The sequence below is a fragment of the Populus trichocarpa genome, chromosome 8, assembly GCF_000002775.5.
Source record: "Populus trichocarpa isolate Nisqually-1 chromosome 8, P.trichocarpa_v4.1, whole genome shotgun sequence".
Taxonomy (NCBI): Eukaryota; Viridiplantae; Streptophyta; class Magnoliopsida; order Malpighiales; family Salicaceae; genus Populus; species Populus trichocarpa.
Genome location: NC_037292.2, coordinates 17,128,879 through 17,145,612, shown reverse-complemented (window position 1 = coordinate 17,145,612; position 16,734 = coordinate 17,128,879). Strand labels below are relative to the sequence as shown.

The window sequence follows — 16,734 nt, the reverse complement described above, 5'->3', positions numbered from 1 at the left end:
TGAATATTTGTCATTCAACACTTTTGTAAGGACTTGTAATGGAAATTGTAATGGAGCACGGATGGAGATGTGGGAACATGTAGACACGATGCTATGAATACATTTATGTGATATTTCCTTTTATGAGGATGATATGTTGTGAAATCACATGAGGATCGTATGAAAGAAAATACTAGTTGTGTAAGATTGTCGATCATAAACTCGTGTTGATAACAAGATTGGAACAGGAATGCAAACACATGGGTATGCCAATATGACGTAATGTAAATGTATGAATATGAAAATATAATATTATAGACATGTGTATTGGGTATCTGTTGTATGAGAATGTTATTTTATGAGAACTATATCCCTATGATGCCATGATAAGGAAGGAACATAATTACTAATTCACAAAATGTCATTGCAAGAAGTATAAAAAAAAATATTCATCGATTTTGGTCTTGAAAAGCCGGGTCGTTACAGAAATTATATGATAAATGCAAGTTGGGAATATGGGAAAATGTGAAATTATCTTTAAGATACAAATTAATGGCATGAAAAAAATAATAATGATGTGTTTGAGTTAGTATGAACAATGACTTGAAATGATATGGCTACTAATTTGGGATATTTCCTTGAAAATTAGGAGGAACATTCGAGGTTGGATCAACAGTTGATGGAACGCATACTACTAGAGTGCTAGGAAGGTGTCCGTCACCTCACCTTTTTAAAAACAAATATGTTATTGTTAGAATTTTTTTTATACATGTGAAATGAGCTTCGAAATAAATTACAGAAGAAAGAAATTATATTAAAAAGACAATCAACTATTTGGATTGAGACTAATTATTATATGTTAAAAGATAGTTGGTTGTTTGGATATAGACTAATTATTGATATATTAAAGTTGACCATTTGGATGAAGACTAATTATTAATATGTTAAAGTTGGTCGTTTGGACAGAGACTAATTATTATATGTTAAAGTCAGTCGTACTAATAGAGACTAATGTGTTAGACTAAAGTTAGGCGAACTAGCAGAGACAAATGGTGTAGATTAAGTTAGTCACGTTGACAAGGGCTAATGATGTGAAGTTGAGTCGGCCATAATAGCCAAAACTATGTTAGGGGAATTTTCTAATCTTAATGGCAAAGTTTTTAGTTGAAAAGGAATAATTCGAATGAAATGGAGCCATTGTAGTTGTGTTGCACTAAGATTTAATAAATTACATGTGTGTAAGGTATATTTACATGTTTTTATTCATTGTCTACACTATTATGCATCTCAGGTCCTTCGTAACTACTACTGCAATAATTATCTCCTAATTGGGACTGTTGTATTGTTCTTTTTATATTAGATAGAATTTTGTAATTTTTATCTTATGACATATAGTTAAACTAATGTGTATTCTAAGTTTAATATTTTGAAATTGTAAGCAAGTAAAATGATGGTTTAGTAATCATTTTGTTTTCATTATACATATACATATACCTCATAAAATAATATAAACACTCTTTGCGTATTAATATGGTAAATAATTATGATTGATGATATATTTTGGGTGGTATGCTTGAGGCTGCCTATGAGCATTAATTGTAGGATTCAAATGCATTTTGGGATGTGATTGTGTTATATGGGTATTAATTGCGTGACAATATTTTAGGTGGGGCCCTATACATGGGAGACTATTGAGATTTTATTAAAACTGGATAAATCCTTTAATGTAAATGGAAAATCCTTTATATATTTGATGTGTATGCATAGAGTAAATCTCGTGTCTGGTGTGTGATTTGGAGAAACTTTGTATAGGTGAGACTCTGTCCATTATAAAAAAAAATACCTTAGTTTTCACGATTATGATTAATATAAAATAAAAAATTACATGAAAAAGGCTTAGGGTGTTACAGAGCATTATCTTATATGCAGTTCTAGCCCTTTTGGTCATAAACAAGGATGGTCTATGATGTATATGTATGGATAACCAAGTCATTAACCAAATTACAGTGAAGTACAAGTACTTGACTCCATGACTAGAAGACATGTTGGATTAATTTGTGGGTTCTAGGATGTTTTCCAAAATATATCTCTAGAATGGCTACCATCATTTAGGAACCAAGTCGGGGGATAAATGGAAGATAACTTTTAAAATGCGACATAGGTGTATGAGTGGTTAGTAATGTCATTTAACTTGTTAACTGCTCCTAACATCTTCATGAGGTTCATGCATCAGGTTTTAAGGCCATTTATTGGCATATTTATTATGGTTTATTTTGATGATATCTTGTTTTTCACAATAATGTTGCTTTTATAGGTTTCTTTATGTCGATTAATGGTGTTCGGGTTGGATCAATCCAAGGTGTTGGTGATTGTGGAGTGGCCGGAGCTTTCATGGGCTTACATCTTTCTATAGAAGATTCATCTAAAACTTTAGTTCCTTGATTACACCAATCACATGGTGCTTAAAGGAATGTTATTTCTAGTGGACAGATGAAGTAAAAGCCAACTTTTGGTTAGTGAAGTAGAAGATGATTGAAGTTCTTGTACCAACACTCCTCAACTTCGATAAGTTGTTTAAAGTAAATTATTATGCATTTGGGATATGCATTTGAGGAGTTTTTAGCCAGGATGGATAACCTATTACCTTTCTCAAAGAGAAATTGTCAAATTAAAAAAAAAATATTCCACTTGCGATATAAATTTCTATGCTATTGTTAAAGCATTAAAGCATTGGCACCACTACCTTCTACAAAAGGAGTTCATACTCAACACAAATCATGAAGCTCTAAAGTACATTAATGGCCAATAAAAATTGAGTCATCGACATGCTAAGTGGGTGTTATTTTAGCAGGAGTTTACCTTTTTATTGAGGCACCAATCAAGTAGCCTCAATAAAGTGGTTGATGCACTTAATAGGTGAGTTATCCTAATCAGCTCTATGCATTCTCAAGTGATGGGATTTGATACATCTTGGGAACTTTACTCAAGTGACCCCACATTCAGATAGATTTATGTGAAGTTGATGAATGGAGGTAAGAAAGACAACTTTATGCTTTTGAATGGATATTTGTTTCACATTCTGTAGTTATGTATTCCAAATTGCTCATGGGAACATATCATATGTGAGTTACACCATGAGGGACACTTTAGATGTGATGACGAGACATTGGCCCTAGTGTCATTAGATTACTATTAGCCCAGCTACCAGGCTAGGTATTTAGTTTTGTGAAGAGAAGTGATGTTTTGTTAGAGGATTAAGGGATCTTTATTGAATGTTGGGTTGTACACCTCATTATTCGTTCCTAAAGCTTCGTGGTTGGGTGTTATTATGGATTTTATATTAGGCTTACCTTTTACCCAACAAGCCATGGATTTTATTTTTATTATCATAGACAAGTTCTAAAAGATGGCTCATTTCATAGCATGTCAAAATACTATAGCTGGATAGTCCATATTTACTTTAATGAGGTGGTTCGCTTGCATGACATCCTTAAGTCTGTTACTTTAATCATAACTATATATATATATATATATATATAACTTTTTAAAGAGTTTATGGGGAAATCTAGGCACCCAATTGAATTTTAGCAATATTTATTATCCTTAAACAAACGAACAAATAGAGATGGTTAACCATAGAATCAAAAACTTGCAGTGAAGTTTGGTTAGAGACAAGCTAAAAATGGGAATGGCCTTACCGCAAGTAAAATTCTCTTATAACACGTCTTGAGATCATACCAACCAACTTAGTCCATTTGAGATTGTCTACAAACAACCTTTTTAGAGTGCTTGAATTAACACCTACTCCTCGTATCAGACGATTGAGTATCCAAGTTGAAGGTGTCATGAGCAGGTTGAGAAAACAATCATAGACAACAATGCCAAGTATGAAGCCTTAACTGATACTCATTCTAGGAGAGAGGTGTTTGAGGTAGGACATTTTATATGAGTAATACTCACCTATAAAAGGTTCCTGGTCTGTATGTACAACAAGTTGAAGAAAATAAAGATACGTCCTTGTGAAGTGTTGCAGAAGATCAATAACAATGCTTAAAAACTCTAGCTTCCTATCCACCTAAAAACTTTTGATGTCTTTAATATGCAGTACTTAACACCTGACTTGAAGGAAGATCAGAACTTAAAGGGCAAGCTCTCTCTAACTCAAGAAGACTGATGTAGTCAAGCTAGTAGGAACTAAAGATTTATAAGTAGTAATATAGAGATCTACCATAGCTAGATAAAGATCTTTCATAAATAGATTATGTCATAAATAGAGTTTATTTTGAGAAATAAAACTATGATTTAAGATTTTTGAGTTCTAACCTTATTTATGCTAAATTATGTTTCTCTGTGTTGTTCATATCCTTATTATGCTTCCAAAAGCATCTTCATTCATTGTTGAGGTTTTTTTAAAAAAATAAATTCTTTTTTTAGCACCCTCTAAGAGAAGTCACATAGTATAGAGTTAAAGATATTAGTTCTCTCTTTCTATCTCTCTTTCACTAAGTAAATTCGATATGTACTGGACTTTTCACCTAGAATAAAGTCTAATAAATATTTTCTTTATCACTCTCTAGAAAAGGCTATTAATTAACAAAAAAATATATATTTATTCATTTATGCATTGATAGTAAAATTAAGAGTAGAGTTTCGTTTTCTTCTTTTTTGATATAGAAAGAGAAAAAGGATGAAAATAAAAATGAAAATAGAAATAAAGTTCTTGGGGCTAAGGATAATAGAAAAGCCCATATCCATAAATTTGCTTGATTTAAAAGTCAATATGATAAATGATAAGAAGAAACAATAAATTAGAGATTAAAAATCTTATCAAAAAACTAAAACAAATCAAGATCTTGAATGCCAGGCTTTAAGGTAGTGATGGCTCTCTTTCTACTCCAAGCCTTCTCTTCTCTTCTCTTTTGTTCTTTCACTATTTGACCTAAAACAATTGAAACCCCAACACCTAAAACTCGATTCCTCTTAGGGTTTCTCTATCGCTCCTTCACCTCTATATCTCATCAATAATGTCATGCTAGTTGTTCCTTCTTCTACTGACATTTAGGTACTCTTTGTTTTTTTTTTTTTTGAAGTGTACTAATACTACTTGGTCTTTGAATTATTTGTGATTTGTTCTTTTAATTATTTTGTTTATACTTCTGGGTTAAGTTTTATGCATAGATTTGGAGGAGTCAATAAAGCTCCTTCACTCTATATCTCATCAATAATGTCATGCCAGTTATTCCTTCTTCTATTAACATTTAGGTACTCTTTATTTTATTTTTTTGGAGTAGATATGTTTTGTATGCTGCCAGAAATAGTGTTTCAATATTTGTGTTTTTCATCGTTATTGCAACCCTTGTGAGTCTATATAAAGTTCAAAATTATGGTATATAATGGTTTAATTTTCTTGCTCTTTGTAGCTCATCGTGCATCAATTCCTCCCACGAAGGACTGTGTTATGGTCCCAAGATTGCGATTAAGTTACAGGGCGATTGACAATGAAATCCACCTGTAAAGAATGGTGTTTACCCGACCTTCTTCCCTTATGACCTATTTTGAAAAATATGTGAAGGGCTCGTTTAAGAGAGAACCCAGCGATCTCAATGCAAATAAAATTTAAATTTCTTCTCCCTTTACTCCATATCTTTGCTTACAATTTAAACAAATTGTTCAATAACCAACTCCTAAAAAGTTGGCACCACTACTGCACTATGTTTTTAGCAGCTACTGCATAAATTGTTCAATAACATAAAAATAGAAATAACAATTGAATAAAATGAAATCTACATGAAATCTGCCATCTGTAGCATAATGCAATACTGGTCATCCTAGCTTCAACTTCCAGTGTTTTTAGCAGCCACAACTCCTAATCTTCAGCAGCCACACCAACCATGCCTCTGATACATTTTCCTTCAGCCAACTTCTTATCCACGTTAGCCAACTTCTTATCCACGTGGATGTTGTTCATAACATTACCCGCCTCCATTAATATGGCACTTGTCCGCAAGTGCAAAAGAAGGAAAACGGCTACTAAAAGAGAACACATCCTCCCAAGAAGAATCTGCAGGTGACAAACCGTCCTAATGGACCAAAACTTGGTGTGTATTGTGAATAAAACGAGAATCCAGAATAGCTTTAGGCAGAGGTTGAAGTTCACCTTGTGTGAGAACAGGTGAGGAAGGTTCAATGGAAACGGATGTGCTATGGAAAGGTTTTAGGCAGGAAACATGAAAAACAGGATGCAATTTGGTAGAAGAAGGAAGTTCTAATTTGTAAGCCACAGTGCCAATTTTGGATACAATAAGAAAAGGGCCATAGAAACAAGGGGAGAGTTTAATGTATTTGGAGGAAGAAAGGCTAAGTTGGCGGTGAGGGCACAGTTTAAGTAAAACTTGATCACCTATTTGGTAGTGAACAGGACGATGTTTAGCATCATACCGAGCCTTCATGGAATTTTGAGCTTGAAGTAAACGGTTGCGAAGGTCTTGAAGAACCAAGTCGCGATTGAATAATTCTTGATCCACTGCTTCGAGTTTAGCTAAGCCAGGACAATAAGACAACATAGTTGGAGGAGACCGACCATAAACCACCTCAAAAGGAGTGGCTTTAAGAGAAGAGTGGTAGCTAGTGTTGTAGCAGTACTCTACCCAAGGCAGCCATTGAAACCAGCGGTGAGGACGGTCACTGGTAAAGCAACGCAGATACATCTCGATAGTGCGATTGATAACCTCGGTCTGACCATCACTCTGGGGATGATAAGCTGTACTAAAAGCCAATTTGGTTCCACTCAAGCGAAACAATTCAGTCCAAAACAAACTGGTGAATGTGACGTCACGATCACTCACAATAGTTTCAGGCAAACCATAAAGTTTGAAAATATTGTTAAAGAACAAACGAGCAAACTGCATCCTGTTTTTCATGTTTCCTGTCTAAAACCTTTCCATAGCACATCCGTTTCCATTGAACCTTCCTTACCTGTTCTCACACAAGGTGAACTTCAACCTCTACCCAAAGCTATTCTGGATTCTCGTTTTATTCACAATACACACCAAGTTTTGGTCCATTAGGACGGTTTGTCACCTGCAGATTCTTCTTGGTAGGATGTGTCCTCTTTTAGTAGCCGTTTTCCTTCTTTTGCACTTGTGGACAAGTGCCATATTAATGGAGGCAGTAATGTTATGAAAAACGTCCACGTGGATAAGAAGTTGGCTAACGTGGATAAGAAGTTGGCTCAAGGGAAATGTATCAGAGGCGTGGCTGGTGTGGTTGCTGAAGATTAGGAGTTGTGGCTGCTAAAAACACTGGAAGTTGAAGCTACGATGGCCAGTATTGCATTATGCTCCAAATGGTAGATTTCATACAGATTTCATTTTATTCCATTGTTATTTCTATTTTTATGTTAATGGTTTAGATAGTGCAGTAGTCGTGCCAACTTTTTAGGAGTTGGTTATTGAACAATTTGTTTAAATTGTAAGCAAAGACATGGAGTAAAGGGAGAAGAAATTTAAATTTTATTTGCGTTAAGATCGCTGGGTTCTCTCTTAAATGAGCCTTTCACATATTTTTCAAAATAGGTCATGAAGGAAGAAGGTCGGGTAAACACCATTTTTTACAGGTGGATTTCACTGTCAATCGCCCTGTAACTCTATCGTAATCTTGGGAAGGCTGGAGAAGTCCTGCAGGATGCAAATGTTCAGTTTTGTGTTTTTGGCAGACAATACATGGACGCACAAAAGTCTAAATGGAAGTCTTCATCCCTTGCCAATAGAAATCTTGTGCCACACGATGGAGTGTCTTCTGATAACCCTTATGACCACTATCGTGGAGAGCTGAAATAATGGATGGAACTAGGGGAGAAGTGTCCAGCAAATAAACTCGTCGTTTAAAGAAAATCAGACCATCCTTGTATTCCCACGGTCCCACAGCTTCGTCTTGTTGGATATTACACAGCAACAATTGCAACTGCTCTGAATTCTGAATCTCCATGATAATCAAACTGAAAAGAGGTAGGAGTGGCATGGAAATGGAAGTAAGACTTGGTTGGTCCTCCAAGCATCGAGATAAAGCATCAGCCACTGTATTATGTTTACCTGCACGATATTCTACGGCAAAATCAAAACCCATAAGTTTACTTAACCAGTGTTGCTGGGGTGAAGTGATGATGTGTTGGTCCAGTAAGAATTTGAGACTGTAATGATTTGTCCGAATGAGAAAGTGACGCCCCCACAAATAAGCTCTCCAATGTCGAACGGCTTTAGCTAAGCCAATGAGCTCTTTTTCATAAGCAGGAAGACTTTTATAATGAATCGCCAGAGGTCTGCTGAAGTATGCAATTGGCTGGCCATTTTGTTGTAACATAGCTCTCATTCCTGTATTGGATGCATCACATTCTAAAATGAACAGGGTGGTGAAGTCGGGTAGCGCCAAAACAGGAGTACAGGTCATTGTAGTTTTTAAATGCTCAAATGCTTGAGTTGCATCTTCTGTCCAGTTGAATGAATCTCTGCGTAACATAGCCGTAAGGGGACCGGCAATAGTGCCATAATTCTGAACAAATTTCCGATAATAGCCTGTGAGGCCTAAAAAACCTCTTAAGCCTTTCACAGTGGTCAGCTTTGGCCAGTCAATCATGGCTGCAATTTTGCTTTTGTCTACAGCAACCCCTTCTCCTAAGATAATATGGCCAAGATAGGAGACTTGGCGTTGAGCAATGCAGCACTTGGATCGCTTGGGAAATAATTGGTAAGTAGCAAGGATATCAAAGACAAGCCGCAAGTGTGCTAAATGATCTGTCCAGGAGTGACTATAGACAAGAATATCATCAAAAAACACAAGAATGAACTTACATAGGTATAGCTGGAAAACCTCATTCATCAAAGCTTGGAATGTGCTAGGTGCATTGGTAAGGCCGAAAGGCATCACCAAGAACTCAAAGTGGTCGTGATGAGTGCGAAATGTTGTCTTTTCTATGTTTGTCGTATACATTCTGATTTGATGATACCCTGAGCGCAAATCCAGTTTTGTGAAATATTTTGCACCGAGTAATTCTTCCAATAACTCATCAATCACCGGTATAGGAAATTTATCCTTGATGGTCTTAGAATTCAGGGCTCTGTAATCTATACAGAATCGCCATGTGTTATCTGCTTTAGTGACCAGAAGGACTGGTGAGGAATAAGGAGATTGACTAGGTCTGATGATACCCCGCTCTAACATAAGGAGATTGACTAGGTCTGATGATACTCCGCTCTAACATATCTTTGCACTGTCGTTCAATTTCATCTTTCTGTGCATGAGGATATCTGTATGGACGCACCACGACAGGATGTGTTCCTGGCTCCAAATTGATGCGATGATCATAGGATCTTGCAGGTGGAAGGCCCTGTGGTTCTTGAAATATAGCATCAAATTCAGTCAAAAGATTGTCAAGGTCCGTATCGAAAGGTGACCCCATTTCTGCAGCTTGAAGTTGGTTGGAGTAGAATGTGGGCTATCAGTTCCCTGAAGTTCCATAACTATGCCATTCTGTTTAAAAACCATGGATTTGGCTTTGAAATCTTATAGGATGGGACCCATTTTCTGTAGCCAATTCACTCCCAAAACCAGCATCAACCCCATTTAACTTTAAAATATATAAGTCAATATGAATTAATTGATTTCCCATCGTAATAGGAACATTCTGACACTGACCTGGACTTCTAATTTTGCTGCCATTTGCAACCACAACCTGCAATCCTTCCTTTGGTTCACACGTCAGTCCTAGTTTTGTCACCCACCAAGAGCCCAGGAAGCTATGAGTGCTTCCTAAATCAATTAAAATCAGTAAGTGATGTTGCCCAATGATGCCTTGAATTCTCATCGTTTTGCCTCCAAAATTCTCTCCCATGATAGCATGCAAGGATATTTCTGGTGGAAGATCTTCTTCAATTTCCTGGTCCTCGTTATCTCCCTGGACGGATTCATCCACACCATCTAGCCAGGACAAACGCTTGCATTGATGTCCCTGATTGTAAACCTCATCACAGTTGAAGCATAAACCTTTGGCTCGTCTTTCATCCATCTCAGTCCGGCTAAGTCGTTTGAAAGTTTTTTGGTTGGAAGAACTGGATGATGTATTTGATGATGGTTTATAAGCAGGTGGTATGAACCGCTTGGCTCCACCTCGCCTCTCATATAAACGTGCGAGACTCATGGCACTAATTAAATCTCTAGGTCTGTGCAATTCTACCTCAATTGCGATGTATTCCTGTAACCCACTGATGAAAATCTCCACTTCTTGCTCTGTTGTGAGAGGACCAGCTCGGGCTGCCAATTGCTCAAACTTACGTTGATATTCCTCCACGGTGCCTCCTTGTCTTAGCTTGGAAAGTTCCCCCAGTTTATTGCTTTGAATGGATGGACCAAACGAAGATGACACTGTCGTTTAAAGTCTTCCCAAGAGATTCCAGGACGATCCCTATCCAATTTGAGGAACCAAACTTGTGCATCCTCATCTAAGTGATACGAAGCAATTTCTACCTTTTCTTCCTCTGGAATATATTGGTGGCGGAAGAAATGATCACAACGACTAAGCCACGCAAACGGGTCAATTTTCCCATCATAAAGAGGAAATTCCAACCGGCTATATCTTGGTAGTTGTACACGCCCCTCCAAACGATTACCCGTCTGAGGATGTCCTCTTGGTCCCCGATTCACACTTCCATCATCTCCATGTTGAGCCTCTAATCTGGTGGCCGCTAAGTCCCGAGAAAGTTCTTCGATACGAGCAGAAAGATGCTCCCTTTCATTTCGATCGTGTTGGCAGTTCTCCTGATACATCTTCATGAAGGTCTCAAATTGAACCTGTAGATTGTTCGAAGAATCACCCATAACTTCCGGCTCTGATACCAATTTGTTATGGTCCCAAGATTGCGATCGAGTTACAGGGCGATTAACAGTGAAATCCACCTATAAAGAATGGTGTTTACCCGACCTTCTTCCCTTATGACCTATTTTGAAAAATATATGAAGGGCTCGTTTAAAAGAGAACCCAGCGATCTCAACGCAAATAAAATTTAAATTTCTTCTCCCTTTACTCCATGTCTTTTCTTACAATTTAAACAAATTGTTCAATAACCAACTCCTAAAAAGTTGGCATCACTACTGTACTATCTAAACCATTAACATAAAAATTGAAATAACAATTGAATAAAATGAAATCTGCATGAAATCTACCATCTGGAGCATAATGCAATAATGACCATCTTAGCTTCAACTTCCAGTGTTTTTAGCAGCCACAACTCCTAATCTTCAGCAACCACACCAGCCACGCCTCTGATACATTTTCCTTGAGCCAACTTCTTATCTACGTTAGCCAACTTCTTATCCACGTGGACATTGTTCATAACAGACTGCCATTGCCCTTGGGTTGTCAGTATGTTTCTTTGACCACTTACTCCTTGACGACTTGCAACTTGAATTTTTTCCAATGATATTCAATATTGTTGCATTGTATAAAGAAAAGAATAGTCTAATATAGCAAGACTTTATGTCGAAAAAAAGTTTGCTTGATTAATTTTCTAGTGAAAAGGTTTTTTGCCTGCTTAGTTTTTCTATATATATTTTAGCATGCACCTTGCATAGGTGAAAGCCATTTCTAGGGTTTGTTTCTATACTTGCTTAAATAGTATAAAGAAATAGGATCTAAAATGAGTTTTACTTTTTATAGTGTAAATAATAACATTCTGTGTCTATATGAATAGCCTATCTACAGAAGCATTTCGTATTTGATATGAATACAATGTTCTTAAATCATCTCTTCACAATAATATCATTTGAAGCCTAGAACAGGTAAATAGCTAGAAAATTTACTAAAACGTTAGCGAGCATAGATGTACCCGTTTTATAACCTAGAAATGAAAAGAAAAATAAAGTGCCATTTGAATCAAAATATAGCCATGATAAGATCACAAAAAAAAAAAACTGCTAATTCATTTTTTCCTTCAAATACACAAGGAAAATGAGGTTTTATCAAAATACCATATTCACCCACTCAAAGAAACAAATAGACTATAAAAAATATAAGTACAATATGACTCGAGCATAAAAAAGGACTTCAATCCTCGTGAAAGAAAACCCCCACCATCGCGCACCCATTCAGTGATCAGGGACGCTTGCTCATGCAACAATGGACTTCGTAACACTCTCCATGCTGCTCCATAGTTGAAGGCAAAAATATCAAGCATGGCTGACCAGGTAACATTGTTGCTACTGTACCTTCCCAACCCTGCTCTTATTGGACGCTGTAGTATAGACTGACCTGTTGCTATGCACCTCTTTGACCAGACTCTAGAGCAGACTGTAAACAGACACAAGGTGCTGCGACGGGACCCAACTTGACCTCAAAATATTTGTCACCCAAATCATGAATTGGGTTCACCATTCCAAACTACAGATCCTGAGGTTAACCAATTATGCAAAATTCAGACTTCCAAACAAAATAAATATTACTTCGTGCATCAATAACATCATAAGTTTTCCAGGCCAAACTATGAGAGGAATTATACTCAAGAGCTTCGAAATTCATTGGCAATTCAAGCTTCCTAACCTTACAAATTGAAATATACTTAGAATTATTTTACATACCTTCAGCTAAAAGTTGAATCCACCAGATGGAACTTGAACATTGTTCTCACCAAAGTGAAATCCTTGCTGGGCACCATCACCTGAAGGCAAAGCCTCATCATCTTCTTCCAACCAATACGTCTCGAGAATCTTGACTGCCTTCTCATAGATCTCATTGTTGTCATGACTCTGTAGATTTTCAATCTTTTCTAGTCCCTCAGCATCATCTATCATCTGGGCATAGAAATTAACATCTCCACTGTTCCCCAAATTCTTTTCAGCTTCCCCAACCTTCAGAATATTCTCTAATCCTTCTAGACATACTGTTACAATCCTCGGATCAGGGCATACAAGAAGATCACACAATGGTTTAATACATCCCTGACTGACCAAAAACCTGTCATCCAAAAACAGCCAATCACTTCTCTGCCAACACAACCAGAGAACAAACACCAAGCAAGTAATAACAGAAGCTTACAAAAAGAAGAATAAAACATACTTAATTTGCTCATGAGTACCACCAGAAGTAGCATTAGAAACTGCCCAAGCGGCTTCTTTCTTTATGTCAAACTCCGCATTTTGAAGTAAATTAACAAGCGGGCCAATTAAACCAGCCTCAATAACTGCCTACATAATTTATATAAGAGGGTAAAAATTCAGAAGGGCATGGAGCTTTCAATCTCAAGACACAAGGAATTCAGATCACAAGTGCTAACAAAGATACCATTACAGACAAATCCAGCAAATAAATGTAGAACCTCAACTAGACGAGTCCAGAATACTTCTAAGAGGATTGACAAACTCAAACAAGAAATAACCTAACAAAGCTTAAAACATGAACCTCCAAGGCATGCATGCTCACCTGAATCTGTTCCTTGTTTCCTGCGGTAATGTTTGAGATAGTCCAGCAAGCTTCTTTCTTGATGCTCTTTTTATGGTTATGAGTCAACAGGCTTAGGAGGCATGGAAGTGCACCAGTATTAATTATGCACTGTGAAGGAGAGGTGTTAATGTAAGATATAAGAAAACCTACATTTCAAGCAATAAAAAGATGTAATCATGCAGAAGAAGAACAAGATCATCAGTATAGTTGCAAAATAACACAAGGGGGGAGCTGTTACTACAAAAGTATTTCTTGTTACATGCCTTGCCTTTTCATTTTCCTATTGAGAGAATCATATTTCTCAGGTCTGCTTCATTTTCAACTATGCTGGTCAAGTACAACAATAGTTGATGATGCATCTGCTTAGCATAAATCATGTGTTGTTATGGGACTAATTTTGTGGCTCAGTGTCTGTGCAGCTTAGGTATTTGGAGCAAATGTGGGTATTTGAAGCAAATTTATGATTTAAATGACAGTATTGACCGTGCAGAAACACCTATAACATGTATTCTAACACTATTTATGGATCGGAGTAAAAGACAGTAGGGCTGTGAAGAACTTTCAAAGAAATGAAGGGGGGAGCTAAATAAGGGTCAGGTCATCGACCTTTTATATGAAGGTGGTGAGAAGAAAAACAACAGTGATAGAGCCAAGCAGAGGGATAGAGTAGGGGTAGACTAAGGGGAGACTGGTTGGTGAAAAGTGCATCTTGCCTTAATTACCCAGACAGAAGATAAGGTGTATGGATTACCTATACAAGTAGAATTGTATCTATTATTTTCTAAAAGATGTAGGGGTTGAAAAGTAGTATTGAAGAGGAGGTTAAAAAATTTTAATATTTGGAGGGACAGGGTCTTGCAGCCCAAATTCCTTTTCCCTCCATTAACAAAAAAGTTCCCAAGAAGTTTCAAGGGCCATTTCCCTCCTCCATTTTCTCCCTTTAAACCCTCATATCCAGGAATAGCTGGCACAAACAACTTGGGCAATAGGACAAAGTTTAACATCAGCAATGCCCATGGAATCTTATTAAAACCTTTATCGAGGTTATATTTCAAATCTTGTTTTTCATAGCTGTGTAATTTGTTCATCCTGTATTTAGCTTCTTCTGTCTTTACAGTAAACCTCTAACATGGCCTTATTTTCCATCTTGGTTGCCATCATCATACAGAAGCATCTATATTGATATTATTAATTGAAAAAAGAATTCATGTAAATTATGTTATTACAGTGTTCCAAATCAGTAACGCATAGAAAAAAAAATATCAGTATACACAGACATGAAAGGCACTTCTGTTGCATGAAGGATGGAACAAACAAAAAGTCAGAAGTGCCTTTACCTGGGTCTGCATATCATCCCCAGTCACAATATTTCCAACTGTACGAAGGGCGGGAACAAGCACTGAAGGAGAAGGATGGCTGAGACAATTCATGTAAGAATAATCAGATTTTTTATATGTATTGCATGCAGATTGTGAGCTAGAAGAAAATATTAAACAGACCAATCACTACTCACAGGAGGAGCTCCACAAGTCGAGGACAGACCCCTGCCTCAATAACAGCTTGGATTTTGTCATTTGTACCATCAGAAAGATAAGAGAGTGCCCAACAAGCATCAGTTAGGACTTCTTCATCAGTTGAATGAACAAGACGTTCAAGTGCAGGAAGGGCTGGTCTCACCTGCCCAACAAATTTCATAAGTTAAAAAATCTTCAACTTTCACAACATCCATAGACAAAAACCTATGAAATCTGACAAACACCTTCTCAAACAGAGGCTGTGGCTTGCCCCTGCAGAAGTTTGACAGTGTCCATGTAGCATTCCTCAGCATTGAAAGCTTTGCGTGCTCATTCAACTGTGCCAGGAGAGGAATCAACGCTCCATGGCTGAGCACAAGATCACGGCACTTAGGGGAGTCACCAGCAACATTTCCCAATGCCCACACAGCCTAAAATTTCACCAACAACTGTATTCAAATCCTTCTCTTTTTGGTACATACCTAGCACATTATACTACTACAATTCCCGCAAACTAGGTAACTAAAATTCAAAGACACACCTGCTCCCTAACATCATCACTGGGAGAACCTAGAAGCTTGACAAATATCGGAACTGCACCATGATCAATTACCACCTTTGTGTTCTCTGAAGTTCCAGAGGCAATATTTGTGAGAGCCCAAGCAGCCTCAAACTATACAAGCACAAAAACATGACTCAAACAACAGGTTAAGACTCCCTTCCACTTCAAACAAATAAACAAACACATTATCGCGTTATCACAGAAACACACACCTGAAGCTGAGGGAAATCCTCCCTAACAAGAAGCTCGACAAATCTTGGAACAACCCCAGCTTGTATAACTTCCTCTATGGGAGGGCTCCTCTCTGCCAATAACAACGCAATTACTCAATAAAGAAACAATCTTTACTTATAGAAACGCAAACTTTAACAAAACAAAAGGAACCCAGAAAAAAAATACCAATGGAAAGTAGTTTTCGAAACTGAGTAGTTGCTTCCAGCTGCAAATTACTATCATCAGACCAAACACCAGACACCATCGAAGGCAAACTCTCTAACTGCAAAAATTTACAAACAGAAAAAAGAAAAAACCAACGAAACCCTAATCACAAAATCCGATCACATAAAACACCCAACGATTGACAAGATCCACTGTTCAAACACAACATATGCATTGACATGCGAGTATAGTGAATTTACCTTCTTTTCCATATTAGAAGAAGAGAGAACAGCGGCAGGGAACTGTTGTGCCAGGAGACCTTCGCGTCGCTTCTTTTGTAAACTCTCTTCACGCTTGTTCTTTCGGATCTCAACCATATTGTCCTCTCTTCTCCGCCGACCTTCATCGGCGTCGACGGCGACTTTGTATCGGTTCCGGCGAACATCGGTTCTCGTGCTTGGTCTCAAAGACATGGTTGATTGATGGTAATTTGAAAACCCTAAATTTTTATTTTCTTTTTTCAATTTGGGGATCGTAGAAGGAGAAGAGTGTACTGGAAAAAAAAATTCTTTTTTTTTTTATTACTGGGAGCGAAGGGATAGAGTGGGATTTATAGCGTTCGCAAAATGAAAAGGGTCTTGTATAATAGGAGGAGTGGTTTGTTATTATTATTTAATTTTCGTTTGTTACTGCGAGTTTTAAAAAAAATATTTTTAATTTTAAATTAATTTTTATATATTTTTATTATTTTTATCATAATAATATCTAAAATAAAAATGTATTATTTTAATATATATTTTTAGACAATCTTTTTT

The 16,734-nt window shown here is 37.0% G+C and overlaps 1 protein-coding gene across 1 annotated transcript; it reads right to left on the bottom strand.

The window, feature by feature from the left end:
• Nucleotides 1–11,931: 11,931 nt before the first annotated feature.
• On the bottom strand, nt 11,932–16,524 carry LOC18101864 (importin subunit alpha-2). Its single transcript, XM_006380145.3, has 11 exons — nt 16,180–16,524; nt 15,941–16,037; nt 15,754–15,845; nt 15,521–15,652; nt 15,225–15,410; nt 14,979–15,142; nt 14,803–14,881; nt 13,445–13,573; nt 13,082–13,209; nt 12,604–12,979; nt 11,932–12,415 (listed from the first exon to the last, which is right to left on the bottom strand). Exons 1-10 carry the CDS (start codon nt 16,390–16,392, stop codon nt 12,610–12,612), a joined length of 1,590 nt encoding a protein of 529 aa, XP_006380207.1. The 5' UTR covers nt 16,393–16,524; the 3' UTR covers nt 11,932–12,415; nt 12,604–12,609.
• Nucleotides 16,525–16,734: the final 210 nt, after the last annotated feature.

Bases quoted from the DNA above. Each gene is read 5' to 3' on its own strand.
- LOC18101864 (XM_006380145.3), bottom strand. From the start codon at position 16,392: ATGTCTTTGAGACCAAGCACGAGAACCGATGTTCGCCGGAACCGATAC. The intron at 15,653-15,753 runs GTGTGTGTTTCT...GTGCTTGTATAG, and splicing joins AGGATTTCCCTCAGCTTCAG to TTTGAGGCTGCTTGGGCTCT. The intron at 15,411-15,520 runs GTGTGTCTTTGA...GTGAAATTTTAG, and splicing joins GTGATGATGTTAGGGAGCAG to GCTGTGTGGGCATTGGGAAA.